Source organism: Pseudorca crassidens, chromosome 7 (assembly GCF_039906515.1).
Source record: "Pseudorca crassidens isolate mPseCra1 chromosome 7, mPseCra1.hap1, whole genome shotgun sequence".
Taxonomy (NCBI): Eukaryota; Metazoa; Chordata; class Mammalia; order Artiodactyla; family Delphinidae; genus Pseudorca; species Pseudorca crassidens.
This window is the reverse complement of record NC_090302.1, coordinates 95,492,950-95,511,318: the sequence shown is the minus strand read 5'-3', so window position 1 is coordinate 95,511,318 and position 18,369 is coordinate 95,492,950. Positions and strand designations below refer to the sequence as shown.

At 42.5% G+C, this 18,369-nt stretch overlaps 1 protein-coding gene across 2 annotated transcripts in view; it reads right to left on the bottom strand.

Moving 5' to 3' along the window:
* Positions 1 to 3,984: 3,984 nt before the first annotated feature.
* The window catches only part of SYK (spleen associated tyrosine kinase), a 96,880-nt gene continuing 82,495 nt past the window's right edge, over positions 3,985 to 18,369 (bottom strand). For both annotated transcript variants that reach the window (XM_067745028.1, XM_067745029.1), the window contains 3 exons: positions 10,948 to 11,088; positions 9,408 to 9,520; positions 3,985 to 6,625 (listed from right to left, as the gene is read on the bottom strand). In XM_067745028.1, the coding sequence (XP_067601129.1) occupies positions 6,553 to 6,625; positions 9,408 to 9,520; positions 10,948 to 11,088 (327 nt within the window). In that variant the 3' untranslated portion in view covers positions 3,985 to 6,552. The remainder of the gene's footprint in view (positions 6,626 to 9,407; positions 9,521 to 10,947; positions 11,089 to 18,369) is intronic.

Sequence of the window (18,369 nt, the reverse complement as noted above, 5' to 3'; positions counted from 1 at the left end):
ATTTTGCTTAACTTACTGTGTTTAGGGTCTGATTTTTGCAGGCTGCAGGTTCATAGTTCCCGTTGTTTTTGATTTCTGCCCACAGTGGTTAAGGCTGGTTCATGGCTTGTGTAGGCTTCCTGGTGGAGGGGGCTGGTGCTTGTGTTCTGGTGGGTGGGGCTCGATCTTGTCTTTCTGGTGGGCAGGGCTGTGTCCGGTGGTATGTTTTGTGGTGTCTGTGAACTTATTATGATTTTAGGCAGCCTCTCTGCTAATGTGTGGTGTTGTGTTCTTGTCTTGCTAGTTGTTTGTCATGGGGGATTCAACACTGGAGGTTGCTGGCCATTGGGTGGAGCTGGGCCTTAGCATTGGGATGGAGATCTCTGGGAGAGCTGTTGCCGATTGATATTACATGGGGCTGGGAGGTCTCTGGTGTACAGTGTCCTGAACTCGGCTCTCCCACCTCAGAAGCTTAAGCCTGACACCAGTCCGGGCCACTGAGACCCTGTCAGCCACATGGCCAGGTACATGGGGATTTTCTTGCCTTTTGGGATGTCTGAGATCTTCTGCCAGCATTCAGTAGATATTCTGTAGGAGTTGTTCCACATGTAGATGTATTTTTGATATATTTGTGGGAGGAAGGTTATCTCCACATGTTACTCCTCCGCCATCTTGAAGGTCCCGCAAATGGTTTTCTTTTTTTATTTTCCAAATGGTTTTCTTGATCAATGATCTTTCCTACCTTTCCTTTCCTGTTCATTGTCTGTGAAGCTGAGGTGCCACCTCTTCCCCCATGTTGGGGGAGGAGGGACTCAGAGCAACTGTTCACAAGCTGTGGGTATTAACAGTGCTGTCTTCCAAAGAGCTTTGACATCCTTGGTGGTTTATAGAAATTCATGGTGTCATTTCATATGTGCTATGCAGAATAAACAGTACTAGACACTGGCTCTTTACTTTTATGAATGAGGAAGAGTTGTTTGTGAACAACATACAATTTCCACTCACTGTTCCACAGTTGAATGGTTGTCATGGAAAACTGAGTCATTTGAAGACCTCAAAGACTGCAAAGGCATAAAGTCTCATGAATCACGACTTGGGTAAAATAACGCCTCGCTGAGAAAATAGCTCCTGGAAATGTCCTCAGCTGAGTAACATGTGGGCTGAGAGCATCACTTGGTCAGCTAATGCCCCATAAAGGGGCAGTGACTGGAAGTGCCCAGATGGTGAGATCATGAGTTTAAACAGGCACAGGACAAGTTTGAATCAGCTCAGGACGTGCTGGGTGTCCAGGTGGATTTTTGCTGGATTTGGTGGTGGTGGCTCTGGAAATGTGTACTTTCTTAATGTAGGTTAATTTTGTAAAACTACAAAATAATAAATAAGTGGTCTTAAAAAGAGCTCTATGTAATGAAACATCAAGTTATGTGCCCTGGGTCCTCCTTCTGTATCAAAATGCTATCATTTTATTTCTTTTTCTTGGAAGGAAAGATTGATTATATGTGTCCCAGTGTTGTGTGTATGTGTGTTTGTGTTTGTGTGTGTGTGTATGTGAGAGAGAGAGAGAGAGAGAGAGAGAAGGAAAGAGAGAGAGGGAACATGATGTATAAATAACCCACATTTGAGAACAGGACAGGGCTGGTTTTTCAGCTAATAAGAACAGGGTAACTGTTTCCTTGGATGATTTCAGGGACAGAATTACGTTTCCACAAGTGCACAGTATCCCACTGTAGAGATCCTTCCCTCCTGCGTGGTAAGTCTGGCATTTCCTAAAGTCTGTGAGGAACACCAGCTTGGTCTTGCTAGTAGGCATTGAGCACAATAGTGCTTCTGTGGTCAAAGAAGCCGGGAAAATGATGAGCTAGAAAAAAATGTGTGAAAAGGTCTTTGTTGCACTTTATTCCTTGAACTTTGGGCTAATGGGGCACCAGAGTCCTTACGTGGGAATGCACTCAGCAGTGTTATTTGATCAGGGAACTGCTGGGTGCAGAGCACAGCTCTGTCTTCCAGACTCATGTTTGCAGGAAGACACCTGTGAGCTGTTTCTCCAGTTTTTCTTTGGATGGACAGCAGGGAGAAGGAAACGGCGTAGGGCCTGGGGCCTGACTGTGCTTTGCCTCTGCTGGGCTCCCAATACCTGAGAAAGGCCGTGATTCAGGACTTGCTTTCCCTGAAGCAGGGACAAATTCCACCCTGAGGCCACAAGCCAGTGTCTAGATGGAAGCAACTGCTGCATAAAGTGGGAAATGGCAGCATCGTTTGTCCTGAACTAGAATCTCTTTCTGGCTCTTTCAAATTATTTTCATTTTTCTGAAAATCAGCTTTATATTTCAGAAGCTGGGAGCCACTCATGCTCCTGGCCTTAGGTGTTCTACAAATTGATAGGCAGTTCAGGGTCACACAATGAGTTGTCACTTCCATGTATCAGGTGGTCATTTGATACGTTTCTTTATAGCAATGTCATTCATAGCCCCCTCCCCCCCATATGGGGGGTTAGTTTTCAGACCCCTCGGTTTGGCCTGTGTGGGTGGGATGGGAAAAACACATTCTCTTCCTCCAGTCAACAACACCAGAATGGGCCAATTTCAATGAAATGGAACTCTTGAGTGGACAAGAAGTCACCCAAGCTTACAGGAAGTCAGCTGTTCTCTGCCGCCCCCCTTTCCTTCGGGCCCCAGCAGCTCTCATCTTAACAGCAGCTCAGGACAGACAAGGTCTAATGGGTGCTTCTTCTAAAAAGAGAAAGTGTTTATTGGCTGGTTCTGAAGTCCCCTCCTCCCCTTGGAAAGACAAGGGCAGGTCTTAAAATCTCTCTCTGCCCGAGCTCACTTTGGTGACAAAGCCATCTCACATCCCTGCTTCCAAGGATCACAAACATGTGATTACCTGGGTTCTGCGCCCTCCCTGGGGTTGAAGAAGTCACTGCCTGAGCTGTCACACAGTGCCACCTGCTGGCCTACAGAATCCCCATCGACCAGGTCGCCCATTGCTCTTGGGAGCACAGGCTGTGGGGCCCGCTGGCATTTTTAGAATATGGCTCCTGGCCTCTGTGGCCAGCACTTACACATGTCATCGTAGGTCAGTGGGTAACCCTCAGCTGCAGTCATGCACATCAGGAGGTTGAGTTTGCATGACTCGCCCAAGGTCAGTGCCGGAGACCACCTGTTGTGCCCTGCTTCCAGGGAAACCAGCCAAAGGGCTTTTTGGCAGTCATCCCCCTTCTGGGGCCCTCCTGGTCTCAGGGCCCACCAATGGAGTGTGAGGCCAGCCAACCCAGGTCTCCTCCAAACCTCTGCCTGCCAGGAGCCGGAGGACCTCTAGTGGGGCTGGGAGGGAGGCTGATGGCCAGGAGAGACTCTGGTACTTTACCCAGGCCCAGAGCAGGTAGAAGAGAGATGACTAGATCCGCTAGCATGTATTCCGAGGCAGGATGTCTGCCCCACAGTGGCATTGAAGTGGTCATTCGGAATAAGGTTCAGTGTGCGTGTGTGCTTATTGCAGTGTGTGTATGTGCATGGTGTGTGTGTGTATGTATGTGTATGTATGCGATGTCCATGCATGTGTGTAACCTCCTTTAAAACAGGGGATGGGGGCTCTGGATATCTTTTCTTGATACCCCCAGTGCTCCCTAAGCTATCTGTACAGAGAAAGGGAAAGTTCACCAGCCACAATGCTGCTCTGGCCTCTTTTGGGATTTCTGTCTCGTTAGCCCACCTCTCATTAGTGTACGATGTGAGCTGTGAGGCTCTCGCTGGGCAGATCCCCTGCCCGTGAACAGAGGATCATGGCGGGCCAGGGCCCTCCTTGACAGGCCTTTTCCTTCTGTGCATGGCAGAAGCTTCCAGATCTGCTCCAACCAGCCTGCATACATCCATCTTTTTAGGATGTGGCTGGGGACTTACCATTTTTTAAAATATATGTTGCACATTTGACAATGCTGTTTGGCACCGTGGATTTGACAGTATAACCTATCATACTTTAATCACATCCATGAAAATCATCACAAAGCTCATTTAAAAGTTTTATTAAAAATCACAGTTGAAAAAAAGTCCAGTGACAAAAGATTGCTCTTCTGAAATGAACGGAGAATATGATGCCCGGATTGACAGGTAGAGTGTGCTCTTTGGGAGTGTGGGAGCCTGATAAACCGGCGGTCACCCCTACATGTGAAAACCCAGGTGGGGTTGCAGTCATTGGGCTGGGGTAAATGTGAAGTCACCACGCAAAGGACAAAGGCAAGGCTGGTACAGGGGAAGTGCAGGGGAAGGACATGCTCAAACGAAAAGAACTTGTAATTATTTTAACCACAGAATGAACTGTGTTTCTGCTACAAAAACTTTTCGTCCCACTGAGGTGACAAAGTGTTTGTGGCATCAGCAGACAATTGGTACTGGCCAGGGCCGTGTGTCTGATGTGCTGTCCTTTTGTTCCTGCTAAACATGGACCAAAAGGTGAAGGCACATGGAGGGCGCCCAGACCCAGGTAAAGACGTGGTTAGACCCATCAGAAGGGCAGCATGCATGTGAAAGCCCAGCCCTGCAGTAAGCCCTAAGCTTCCAAATTTTGCTCATTTACATCATAAATCCTTCCACAAAGGTGCCTTTCCCTATGTGCCTTCCTCTGTGACCCCAGGGAGGAGAACAGTTATCTCTAACGCAGGACACAATTTTCACTAGACAAGACTTGGGCGAGCGGCCACAGTGAAAATTCTACACACAGGCCTCTTTCCACTAGGGGGAGAAGCAGAGGACAGAGCGGAGGGGAGTGCTGGCTGCCTCCTGGGCAGGGCATCTCTTGCCCACTCACATTCTAGATGTTCTTCATCCCCAGACTCCTGGGAAGTGTGTTGAGCTGCTAGACAGTGTGGAAAATCCCACTGGAAAGAAGGCAAGAGCTCTACATGTTTATGACATGCATGCCCTCTATTCCTGTAAGTGTGTGGCCTTGCTAAAGACACACTTTGCGGGTAGAAGAAGGACCCTGGGAGTTCAGCAGTGTGTATGGATGGTCTCTTTCTCAGATGCCATTACTGCTTTATCCAGCCCTTTCTGTGATGATTCTACAAACAACCTGACCACAGAGATTGTGTCACTCATCTTTATAATCTCAGGGACTCTGCATGTGCATTGCCGTTGTTTTGAGTATCTGCTCAGCACACAGGGATCCTCTCTTTAACACGATGATTAAACCACCATGTGGCAAAAAAGCATGGGCGGCTTCTGAAAGTTTCTTAACACAAGTTCTACCAGTGGACCCATGTCTTCTGCTAGCTAAGCTGGGGTGCCGACTGCTGCCTTTCTTCGTGCCTGGCTCCCCTGTCATGAGTGGGGCCTCCTCTGTGGCCATAGGCTGGATGTACACTTTAAAATGTCTTAGGTACCACTGAAGACAAGATGGTCTGAGTTTTTGTGTCTCGACTGACCTGAGAAGGATGGCTACAGCAAATCTGATATCAATGAGATCAAACATTAGCCAAGGATTAACTAAGACTCAGGGACTAGAAAAAAGTTCTCGGGTCTTGTATCTTCAACCCAAAGTCACACTCAATGAGGTTTACTTGTGGAGAGGGTCAGGATCTGTGGCTTTATTGTGAATTGATACTTGCCTTAGAAACTCCTCTTTAGATGACCTTGGCCACCAGGTTGTCCCTCACTATGAATACAGAAAAAGTCAGGGAATTCTGGCTGCAGGCCCTCTCTAGGGGAGAGCAAGCTTGGACCCCACTAAGCAGACGACAGCCCGCTGTACCCTGCTGTCTGTCCTAGGTCAGACCTGAGAGGACAGACATCCTCTTCCCTACTGGGTCTCCACGAAGAACTTTATTTATTAGTCTCCAGTCAAGTACAGTCTTCAGAGAGGCTTTTGGGGGGAAAGTAAGCCAAGCCAATTCATTCCAACAGGCTCCATTTTTCATACAGATGTGAGTCTTCTGCCTCAGAACACATAGAGCAAAAGCAGTATCCATACTTTTTATTTTCCCTTAACTGGGCTACAGGCTTAGAAATTGCAGTGGTCCAGCCTGATTTTTTTAAGCCTCAAAACACTTTTATCGGGGAATGTTTTTCAGTGGCAGGGCTCAGTCTTGGGACCTGTAGGGGCCATGTTCTGGAGGCAGTCAAACCTCTTCTCCTCTCCCTTCCTTCCCTCCACGGCAGGCATCACAAGCCAAGGGCACCCTCTGGCCACTGAAAATGCAGCCGAAATGGGCAAGAGGGTTCAGCACCCCATGGTGATGCTGGGTATTCAAATGCAGCCCAGGAGCCCGAGAACTGAAAAGACAAAGAAATTTGGAAACAAATCCTGCAAATAACCTGCCACACAGACAAGAAACACACATGAATCCACGGGACCCTTGGTCCTGGTGTCTGTCTGTCTTCCCACCGCTCCTCTGGGACGGGTTGCTTTGTGGAGGGCGTGTTCCAGGACAGGCTTTGGGGAACGACAGTCAGTGGAACATTCCACCTGAGCTGGCTCTCCCGGGCGGAGGAAGATGGAGACTCAAAATCAAAGCATTGGAATAGTCTTCCCTCGACTGCTCATTTGCTCAAAGGCAGCCACAGAAGGGCGCCAGAGCCGTTAGTTAACCACATCGTAGTAGTAATTGCGCAGCCGCAGTTCCACTGCTACAAATCCGGGCCTGTTCTCCACGCTGCAAAGGGAAGAGAGGCATTATTGTTTGTAATCAATGCTTGTGAAAAAGTGCTGGTCACAGCAGGGGTCTTTGCAGGCCAAGCGCTAGTGGAGTGGCGGCGCCCCACTTCCTCATGAGCCTGCGGTCACACTGCATCCCTGCTCTAAGTGTGGCTGACCAGAAGCCTCTGGGGAATACAATGTTAGGCCCACCCCAGACCTAAAGAACGCAATATGCATTCAACAAGGTTCCCAGGTGACTCCTGTCCACCTTAAAGATGGGAAAGTTTTGTTCTCAAAGTCAGGATCTTTTAACCGCAGGTTCAGAGACTCTCTCCTTATGACCTAGCAAAACAGAACGTGTCTGAAAATACTTAGTTGGTCAGTGTGCTGCAGATATATATTTAACGTTTGACTCAATCTTTTTTTAAAAAAAATGTGGACACAATTTAAACTTCCCCTCCCCACACCCCAATCAGATGGCTCTGGATTTTCTGAAAAGACGCTGCTATTCTAAACCTTAACGTGGCCAGGCCTTACTTCTGTCACTGTTGGCAGGTGAGGCGATGATGTATATAAACCATGGGTAAAAGTTTTTTTAACAACTTGCAACCTCTAAACAAACTTCTATAGACATCTCTGCTTTCTCTAACATGGGCATACTGAACAGAATCAGTTGGAAGCAAGTATTTCTTAAAATTCGGAGAGTCTATCCTTGCTTGGAAGTTAATTTTATTTTGCAAGAGTTTTGGCTATATTGCAAGTGGGTAAAACTGCCCAAAAAGTGACATAGAACTTGAGGTTAAACTGCATGAACTGTCCACATTCAACCTTTTTGACCTACAACAACTGTGATTTCACATGGTTCAGTCTAGTTATAAGAGAACAGCCAGGGACCACCCATGGGAACCAAGAATCATTTACTGTTATAAGGGCAGGGTGGCTTCTACAGAACCAAAATAGGTTGTCTTGTCAAAGGGCATCAAACAAATGGTTGCACCTACAGCTTTCAAGAGCAGGCAATAAAACTGCGTAAAAATATCAGCCATCTGTGGTCATGTCTATAGACCACACTCACTGTGGGAAGATGTCTCTGGCCACCACATTGTGTTGCAGGAGGGGACGTGATGGCCAAGCCTGGGATGTAGGACCATGTGTGGAAACCTGTGTCCACACGGAAGGAAAGCCTCCCTCCTGCTACTAAACTTCAAGCCAAAGAACACAACTTCAACATCTTTGCCAAACAGGGTGTTCTACTCCTACCATGGGGATCCAAATGCACCAAGAGTCCCTTTGAGTCTTGCTATAAGGGTTTCATCCACCCAGCAGCCTAGCACCAAGCAAACAAACTAGTGTAGGGAAACAGGAGTACAGACTGGCCCTCAGCAAAGACACCTGGTCAGGTTTCCCAGGGAACCTCTCCTTTATACCATGGGTGAGGTTGCCTCTAGGACATCACTGAGTTTCTGCAGAGGAGGGTGGTCAAGTGTCCTGTGTGTGTGCCAGCGTCCTGGTCACTCCCGACTACCTGGGTCTGGGGTGCTCTTTCCGCTCTGACCCTCGTGCCTAGTGGGGGCATTGCCGGCACTCAAGCTCCTCAACCTGCAGTTCTCGGTTGGAATGCCCCTCCCTAAAAGAGGCCAGTATGGACTCTCCAATGGAAGTATGACCCTCCCCCCAAAACTCTCTTCTCTCATTCAAAGCTCCCTGTAGCTTGCTCTATAGCACCCATCACAATACATAATCAGGCGTTTACGTTGGGGTTAATTTGTTTCCTGTTTGCCTAGCCCAGAATTGTAACCTCCATGAGGAAAGTGGCAGGGAAATAACTGCCCTCTCTTTTGCTGACCCTGGGTCACTTCTAGATAATAATGAGATTCTTCACTTCCACTCCCAGCTACAGTTGTGGAAGATGCTTCCCGGGGTGTTGCAGAATCCCAGGTGGCATCTGAAAGCACCTGAAATATCCATCATCCTGAAGATACTCTTGCAATATCAGCTGTCATATCTGAGAACAAACCTGACCCTCGAAGTACCAAATCTACTGGCAGATATATGAGCTCCTCCGGATGACAGACCTGAATCATTGCCAAGTTGCAAGGGCGCTATACGCACACTTCAGTGTCAGAGGGACAGAGACCATGGCTTGGAGGTTTCCCCATGATGCATGTCCAGGCTGCCAAACCCAGGCAAGGTCAAAGGCCACGTCCCTGATTCTTAGGTGCAGTGTGTTTCCCTTGCCAGCTGAGCTGCCCTGGACATCACCTGCCTACAACGTCACATGTGCTCTACCAGGCAGGCCATGTGAGGCCCCTCAGTGCAGACTCTAGGGCCACTGTTCCAAGTTCTGAGTTGCTTCTAGGGAAGTGCTACCTTGGCCAATCCATCTGTGAACTGGCCACCATCCGTGGTCATGCCTCACTCTGAAAGGTGGTCAGGAATTAGGAAGTATGACATCCCCCTGCTAAGTACCTCTGCCATCCGCTCATGCCAAAATAGCACGTATCACCAGACCAGACCCTTAAGCGTATGTTTTTACTTTGACCACCCCTCCACCCTTTGGCCAATATTATCTACGTTTAAATTTTGATATCCCGAATTAGAGTAATTGTCTATACTCTTTAGACTAAAGAATATAAGTGTGTGGTCCAGGAAGCAAGACCTCTCCCCCCATTGTTTGTTTAGAAAGGAGCCCATCCCTGATTCATGAAAAGACAGAATTCATGCTCCTTTTTAGTGCTCAGCAATTCTATCTGCCTCCAGAGCATTGGGCTAAATGGCAGGAAGGGCTGGGTACTCACTCATAGGTCCAGCACAGGGTCATCAGCTCGTACATCTCTCTCGGACACCCTGGAGGGCACCCCATCCTCTCTCCTTTCTCCAGCATAGCAGAAACTTCACTGCCTTTCATTCCCTAAAACACACAAAATATTCTTGAGCTTTTTAAACATAGCACGCAGCAAAACAAAACAAATACATCCTACCTCCCAAAAGAAACAAAAGAGTACATGCTGTGTGATTTCAACTATATAAAGTACAAAAAATAGGAGCACCTAATCTATTTTTTTAATATTTATTTGGCTGCTCTGGGTTTTAGTTGCAGCACACGGGATCTTCATTGTCATGTGCAAGATCTTTAGTTGTGGCATGTGGGATCTTTTTAGCTGCGGCATGTAGGATCTAGTTCTCTGACCAGGGACCGAACCTGGGCCCCCCTCATTGAAAGCGTGGAGTCTTAACCACTGGACCACCAGGGAAGTACCAGGAGCACCTAATCTATGATGCTAGAAGTCAGATGGGTTACCCTTGGGGTAAGTTTTGTGTGTGCAGGGGGAAAGGGGGGCTTCTGTTCTGTTTCTTCATTTGGGGGCTGGCTTCATGGGTGTGTCCCAATTGTGAAAATCCATCAAGCTGTGGCCTAGGATTTGTGCACTTTTCAGTATATATATATATATATATATATATATATATATATATATATATATATATATATATGAAAGAAAAAAATCGAAAAAAAGGTAACAGCTACAAATTTGATAACGGGAATAGCCATTATTTCTATTTCAAATCTAATAAATGGTGATTTGGGTATACATTTGATGAAATAAAATTTATATTTTAAGGCAGGACAAGAAAAAAATTAAACATAAAATTCTGTGTTTGTTTGGACATTCTCCCTCCCTCCCTGCTGTGCAGTGTGCATCTGCATTACACATTAACCAGAGCTCCTCAAAGATGGGAGTGTCTGTTTGACCATAAAGATCACTTTTTTTCCTTTCTTCTGACGCTAGCACTGTAACTTCTTTAAAAAACAGTGCTCTTTCCTAGCTCTGTAGGTCATGGTGACTTGCCGCTCCCTCTGTACATGTTTACCTGGACTGTGTATCCCTAGTGACCTTTATGTAAAATATCGGTATGTCATTTTGACGTATGATCCTTTGTCTCAAAAATATATATGACTGTGCCTTTGACTTCTAACGGTGGAACAGTTCTCAGAGCTTTCCGAGAATCTACTTCCTGGGTTATAGTCCTCAGTTTGGCTCAAATAAAATTCCCTTTTACCCTTCTTAACTTGATAGTTAATTGAATTTTTGTTGACATATTTTATGCATATTTATATGTGTAATACACAATTAAAAAAACCCCACATACTGTCCAGATAGCTTCAAATATTTCTTTCAGTTTAGAATAAAGTGAGATCATATTCACCCCCCACTCTCAAAAGATAAAGACTCAGAAAGGGTGTCCAGATTTGATGATTTTCAGGGTCCTTTAAAGATAATCTGGGGCTTATCTGTTTTGATGATCTGTTAATTAGGAAATGAAGCAAATGTAGCTCACCCGATACGGCTTCTGCCCGTAGGAAAATGCTTCCCACATTAACACTCCAAAGCTCCAGACGTCACTCTTGCTGGAGAACTTGAAGTAGTTGATGCATTCCGGAGCGTACCACTTCACGGGCCACTTCCCGTGGGTCTGGGCCTGAAAACCAAGCACATAAAGAGATGTTTCATTAAGAATAAAATGGTGGACATCATGTTTGTTCATAGCAGCACTATTCACAACAGCCAAAGGTGGAAGCAACCCAAATGTCCATCGACAAATGAATGGATAAACAAAATGGGGTATATTGATACAGTGGAGTATCATTCAGCCTTAGGAAGGAAGGGAACTCTGATACACGCCACGACATGGATGAACCATGCGGTTACCCTTTATTATGCTCAGTGAAGTAGGCAATTCAAGTCACTAAAGGACAAATATTGTATGATTCCACTCATCTGATGCCCCTGGAGTAGTCCCATTCATAGAGACAGAAAGTAGAATAATGGTTGCCTGGGGCTGTGGAGAGAGGGTGGGATGGACAGTAGCTGTTTAATGGGTATAGAGTTTCGGTTTGGGAAGATGAAAAGAATTCTAGAGATGGGTTGTGAGCAAAGTGAATGTACTGAACATTACTAAACTGTACCCTTAAAGACAGTTAAGATGGTAAAATTTATGTTATGTGCATTTTACCATAATTAAAAAAAAGAAATAAAATCATGACTCACAAAATGCCTGTGTGTATATAACTGGTCTGAATCTTAAAAATATGTTAAATATTAACATCTTAAATTTAAAACACGTAAATACATATTTTTAAGGTTCAGACTGAATTTTTTGTATTTTTTAGTCGCTTTCTCTTACCTCTTCCTTTGTCTACTCACAGCTTCTTGGAGCTTGGCGTGGCAATGCAAGAGTCAGGCCTGAATATTACTTCATGGTTTTGCTCCAAGAAATACTAGGTTGTTCATAATATATTTAACTATTACTGTACATTTGTCTACATCTTTAAGCCAACACTGTTTTGGGGGAGATGGTTTGCTAGTATTTAAAACAAAGTTGTAAACTTTCTAATTTAAAAAAGCAGGTGCTAGTAAAGAGATAAAAATCTTGCCTAGCAAAACTCTTTCTTTGGGGCTTTAGGGTTCAGCGTGGTGTAGTGAAGTCTTGATACCTCCCATGGAAGTCACTCTAACCTGGGTGACATCTCTTGAAGTGGAGGGAGGGAGGTGAGTTGCCCTACGGTGGTCAGAGGAGACAACTCGGGGATATCAATCTGAGACCACAGGTGCTAGGGCACTTCTCTAAATGACACACTGCTTATATGTCTGTCTCATTCATGTTATGTATTATTTCTAGATTTTGATTTCAAAAGTTGTGGACAATCTAGTCATGTGTGTTATTTCAAGTTTATTCTGAATTTTAAACTGATCACAAGATAAACCTTTGACAAACCCTAAATATGATGAAAAGGGAATCTCTCTCCACCACAAACTCCAAATCCTCACCAAGAGAGACAGCACGTTTGATCGTTTTTCTTGAATCCTTCCAGAAAAATCTACATATAAGTATAAACTGGTAATATATGCTTTCTTGAGGGGTAATCAAGCTATAGGTATATACATTTTGCACTTTTTACTTTTTCTACTTAACCATGTGTCATAGATATATGTCTATGTCAGCACATGCAAAGAAAGTCACTTTTAGGAGAGTTAATTGTATGCTTCGCATAAATCTGCTACAACTGATTTAACCAGCCTCCTACTGAGAGGTCATTAAGTCGTTTACTGATTTTTGCTATTACACATCATGCTAGAATGAACATTACTGACAGTGTATCTTCCCTGTGTGTAGAGTACTTGTAAGGAGTTGCTGGATTAAAGGGCATTTGCATTTACAGTCCTGCTGCACAAAGTCACGCTGTCATGCACAGTTCTCTGAGCACTGAGCTAATCTGCTTTCATCACTATCATTTCTCTTTAATCTTGCTTAACTCTTTAATGTTTTCCATTTCACTTTGTTTTCTTAAAGAAATTCTCCATGTTCCCATCTTTTCATTTGTGTTCAGTCTCTTTTAGCTGCTTCTAACATGGCTTCTTTCTTTTGTACAGTATGATGATTGAGACACGTATATATTGCAAAATGTTTACAACATAAGGTTAGTTAACACATCCTTCACCTGACAAAATTGCTAATTTTTGTTGTCACTGTTGTAATGGTGAGAACACTTAAGATCTACTTTCTCAGTAACTTCCAAGTACTATACAATGTAGTACTGTTAACTCTAGGCACCGAGCTGCAGATTAGATTCCCAGAATTTATTCCTCTTATAACTAGAACTTTGTACCCTTTGACCAACATCTTCTCATTTCCCCCACCTCCCAAACCCTGGCAACCAAAATCTACTCTCTGTTTCTATGAGTTTGGCTTTTTAAAATTCCACATATAAATGATATCATACAGTATTTGTCTTTCTCTGACTTATTTCATTTAGCATAATGCCCTCAAGGTCCATCTATGTTATTGCAAATGGCAAGATTTCCTTCTTTTTTATGTCTGAATATATCCTATATATTTGTCTACAGTTTTAAGCCAACACACACATACACACACACACACATGCACACACACACACACATACACGTATCATATTTTCTTTATCCATTCATCTATTGATGGATATTAGGTTGTTTCCATGTCTTGGCTATTGTAAATAATGCTGTAATGAACATGGGGGTAAAGATATCTTTACGAGATAGTGATTTCATTACCTTTGGATACATATACAGAATGGGATTGCCAGATGATACAGTAGTTCTACTGTTAATTTTTGAGGAAACTCCATACTGCTTTCCATAGTGGCTGCACCAATTTACATTCCCACCAACAGTGTACAAGGATTCCCCTTTCTCCATATCCTCAACAACACTTGTTATCTCTTATCTTTTTGGTGATTGATCGCTATTTTAACAGGTATGAAGAGACATCTCATTGTGGTTCTGATTTGCATTTCTCTGATGCTTAGTGATGTCAAATACCCTTACATGTATTTGTTGGCCATTTGAATGTCTTCTTTTGTCATAGAAATATAGAAAAAAATAGAATACTTCTATTCAGGTCCTTTGCCCATTTAAAAATCTGATTATTCGGGGGGCTTTACTATTGAGTTGTATGAGTTACTTATATATTTTGGATAATTACCGATTATCAGATAGATGGCTTGCAAATATTTTCTCCCATTCTGTAGGTTGAACTTTCATCCTGTTGATGTTTCTTTTGTTGTACAGAAACTTGTTAGTTTGATGTAGTCCCATTTGTTGATTTCTCCTTTTGTTGCATGTGCATTTGGTGTCATATCCAAAAAATCATTGCCAAGACCAACACTGAGGAGCTTTTTCCATATGTTTTCTTCTAGGAGTTTTATGGTTTCAAGTCTTACAATCAAGTCCTTAATCCATTTTGAGTTAATTTTTGTTAATGTTATAATATAGAGGTCCAATTTCATTCTTTTGCATGTGAATATCCAGTTTTTTTAACACTATTTATTGAAGAGACTATTTTTTCCCCATTGAACATTCTTGACTCTCTTGTCAAATATTAGTTGACTATATATGCATGGGTTTATTTCTAGTTTCTTGATTCTGTTCCATTGATCTATGTGTCTGTTTTTATGTCAGTACCACACTGTTTTGATTACTACAGTTTTGTAGCATAGTTTGAAATCAGGAAGCATATGCTTTCAGCTTTGTTCTTTCTCAAGATTGCTTTGGCTATTCAGGGTTTTTTTGGGTTCCATATGAATTTTAGGATTATTTTTTCTATTTTTGTGAAAAATGCCACTGGAATTCTAATAGGGATTTGTATTGAATCTATAGATGGCTTTGGGTAGTGTAGTCATTTTAACAATATTAACTCTTCTGATCCATGAACACAGGTTATCTTTCCATTTCTTCAATTTTTTTTCATCAATTTCTTATTTTTGGTACATAGATCTTTCAGTTTCTTGGTTAAATTTATCCCTAAGTATTCTATTGCTTTGATGCAATTGTAAATGAGATTTTTTTCCTTTATTTCTTTTTCAGATAGTTCACTATTAGTGTATAGAAATGCAACTGTTTTTTGTGTGTTGATTTTGTATCTTGCTATTTACTGAATTTGTTGATTAGTTTTCAGTTTTTTGAGGGAGTCTTTAGGGTTTTCTATATACAGTTGACCCTTGAACAATGTAGGGGTTGGGGGTGCCGACACTTCACACAGTCAAAAATCCATATATAACCTTACAGTTGGCCCTCTGTATCCACAGTTCTGCATCCATGGATTCAACCCATAGTGGATTGTGTAGTACTGTAGTACATACTAATGAAAGAAATCCATGTGTAAGTGGACCTGCACAGTTCAAATCTGTGTTGTTCAAGGGTCAACTGTATAAGATCATGTCATCTGCAAATAGAGATGAGGTAATTTTGGTTTATAAGCCTTTTATTTCTCTTTTCTTTCTTTCTTTCTTTTTTTTTTTTTTTTGCCTAATTGCTCTGGCTAGGACTTCCAGTACTGTTTAATCAGTGGTGTGAGTGGGCACCCTTGTCTTATTCCTTATCTTAGATGAAAAACTTTCAACCTTTCTCCACTGAGTCTGATGTTAGCTGTAGGCTTGCCATACATGGCCTTTATTGTGTTGAGGTATGTTCCTTCTATACTGACTTTTTTGAGACTGTTTATTATGAAATGATGTGAATTATGTCAAATGCTTTTTCTGCACCTAATAAGATGACCATATGATTTTTATCTTTCACTCTATTAATGTGGGATATCATATTTATTGATTTGAGTATATTGAACTATCCTTGAATTCAAGAATAAATCCCACTTGACCATGGTGTATGATCTTTTTAACGTGTTGTTCAATTTAGTTTGCTAGTATTTCGTTGAGAATTTTTGCATCTATGTTCATCAGGGATATTGGCCTATAGTTTTCTTTCCTTGTATCTGGCTTTTGTATCAGGATAATGTTGGCCTTGAAAAATGAATTTGAGAGTATTTCTTCCTCTTCCATTTTTGGGAATAGTTTGAGAAGGACTGGCATTAATTCTTCTTGATATGTTTAATAGAATTCTCTTGTAAATTCTGTTAGGCCCATTTGGTCTAAAGCACAAGTCAAGTCCAATGTTTCCTTATTGATTTTCTGTCTCTATGACTTATCCATTGTTAAAAGTGGGGTATTGAAGACTGCTACTATTATTATATCGTTATCTATTTCTCCCTTCAGATATGTTAATATTTGATTAATATATTCAGGTTCTCCAATGTTGGGTACATGTATATTTACAATTATTTTATCTTCTTAATGAATTGACCCCTTTACCATTATAAGATGACTGACCTCCTTTGTCTCTTGTACCAGTTTCTGGATTAAAGTCTGTTTTGTCTGATATAAACATAGGTATACCTGCTACTTCTTGGTTTACATTTGCATGGAATATATTTTTCTATCCCTTCACTTTGAGTTTTTCTGTGTCCTTAAAGTTGAAATGAGTCTCTTGTAGGCAGCATATAGTTGACTTTTTTTTTTGTCCATTCAGCCACTCTATGCTTTTTTGATTGGAAAATTTCATCCATTTACAATTAAAGTAATTATTCATAGGTAAAGACTTACTAATACCATATTACGGTTTTTTGGATGTTTTAAATTTCTTTTGCTCCTTTCTTCCTCTCTTACTGTCTTCCTTTTTGATTTGATGAATTTCCATAGTGGTATACTTTGCTTCCCTTTTCTCTATCTTGTATGTATCTATGGCAAGTTTTTGACTTGTGGTTACCCTGAGGCTTACATAAAACATCTTATAAATATAAGTCTATTTTAAGGTGATAACAGCTTAACTTCGATTGTATGTAGAAACTCTACCCTTGTACTCCTCCCCACATGTTATGTTTTCTTTTGTTTTGTTTTTTGCGGTATGCGGGCCTCTCACTGTTGTGACCTCTCCCGTTGTGGAGCACAGGCTCCGGACGCGCAGGCTCAGCCGTCCATGGCTCACAGGCCCAGCCGCTCCGCGGCGTGTGGGATCTTCCCTGACTGGGACACGAACCCATGTCCCCTGTATCAGCAGGCGGACTCTCAACCATTGCGCCACCAGGGAAGCCCATGTTATGTTTTTGATATCACAATTTATGTCTTTTTATATCATGTATCTATTAACAAATTATTGTAGCTATAGCTATTTTTAATACTTCTGTTCTTTAATCTTTGTATCAGCATTGAGTGATTAACACAACACCATATTAGAGTAATGGGGTATGCTGAATTTGACTATATACTTACCTTTATCAGTACATTTTATATTTTCATATGCTTCCATGTTACTAATTAGCTTCCTTTTATTTCAGCTTGAAGAACTCAGAATTTCTTGTAAGGAAGATCTAGTGGTGATAAACTCTCTCAGCTTTTGTTTGCCTGGGAAAGTCTTTGTCTCAGCTTCCTTTCTGAAGGACAGTTTTGGAACATAAAGTATTCTTGGTTGGCAATGTTTTTCTTTCAGAACTTTGAATGTATCATTCCACTCTCTCCTGGCCTGTAGGTTTGTGCTGAGAAATCTGGTGGTAGCCTTATGGGGAGCTCCCTTGTAAGGGACAAGCTTTTTTTCCTCTTGCTGTTTTTAAGATTCTCTCTTTGCCTGATTTTTGACAATTTTATTATTTTGTGTCTTGGAGGAGATCTATTTGAATTGAATTTATTTGGGGACCTATGAGCTTCATGAACTTGGATGTCCAAATCTCTCCTCAGATTTGGGAAATCTCAGCCATTATTTTTTTATTTTTAATTTTTTGTTTTCAGTATGCGGGCCTCTCACTGCTGTGGCCTCTCCCGTTGCAGAGCACAGGCTCCGGACGCGCAGGCTCAGCGGCCATGGCTCACGGGCCCAGCCGCTCCGCAGCATGTGGGATCTTCCCGGACCGGGGCACGAACCTGTGTCCCCTGCACCAGCAGGTGGACTCTCAACCACTGCGCCACCAGGGAAGCCCTCAGCCATTATTTTTAAAAATAAGTTCTCTGCCCCTTTCACCCTCTCTTCTTCTTGGACTTCAGAAATATATAACTTGTTTCTCTTAATGGTGTCCCATAAGTCCCGTAGGCTTACCTCACTTCTTTTTATTCTTTTTTCCTTTTTGCTCCTCTGACTAGCTAATTGCAAATGATCTGTCTTTGACTTCACTGATTCTTTCTTCTGCTTGGTCCAGTTTGTGGTTGAAACTCTCATTGAATTCTTCAGTTCAGTCTTTGTATTGTACAACTCCAAAAGTTCTGTTTGCTTCTTTTTTATGTTCTCTATGTCTTTGTTGAACTTATTTTGTTTTTTTACTGTTTTTCTGATTTTTATTAAATTGTTTATCTGTGTTCTTTTGTAGCTCTCTGAGCAGAAGAATTATTTTGAATTATTTGTT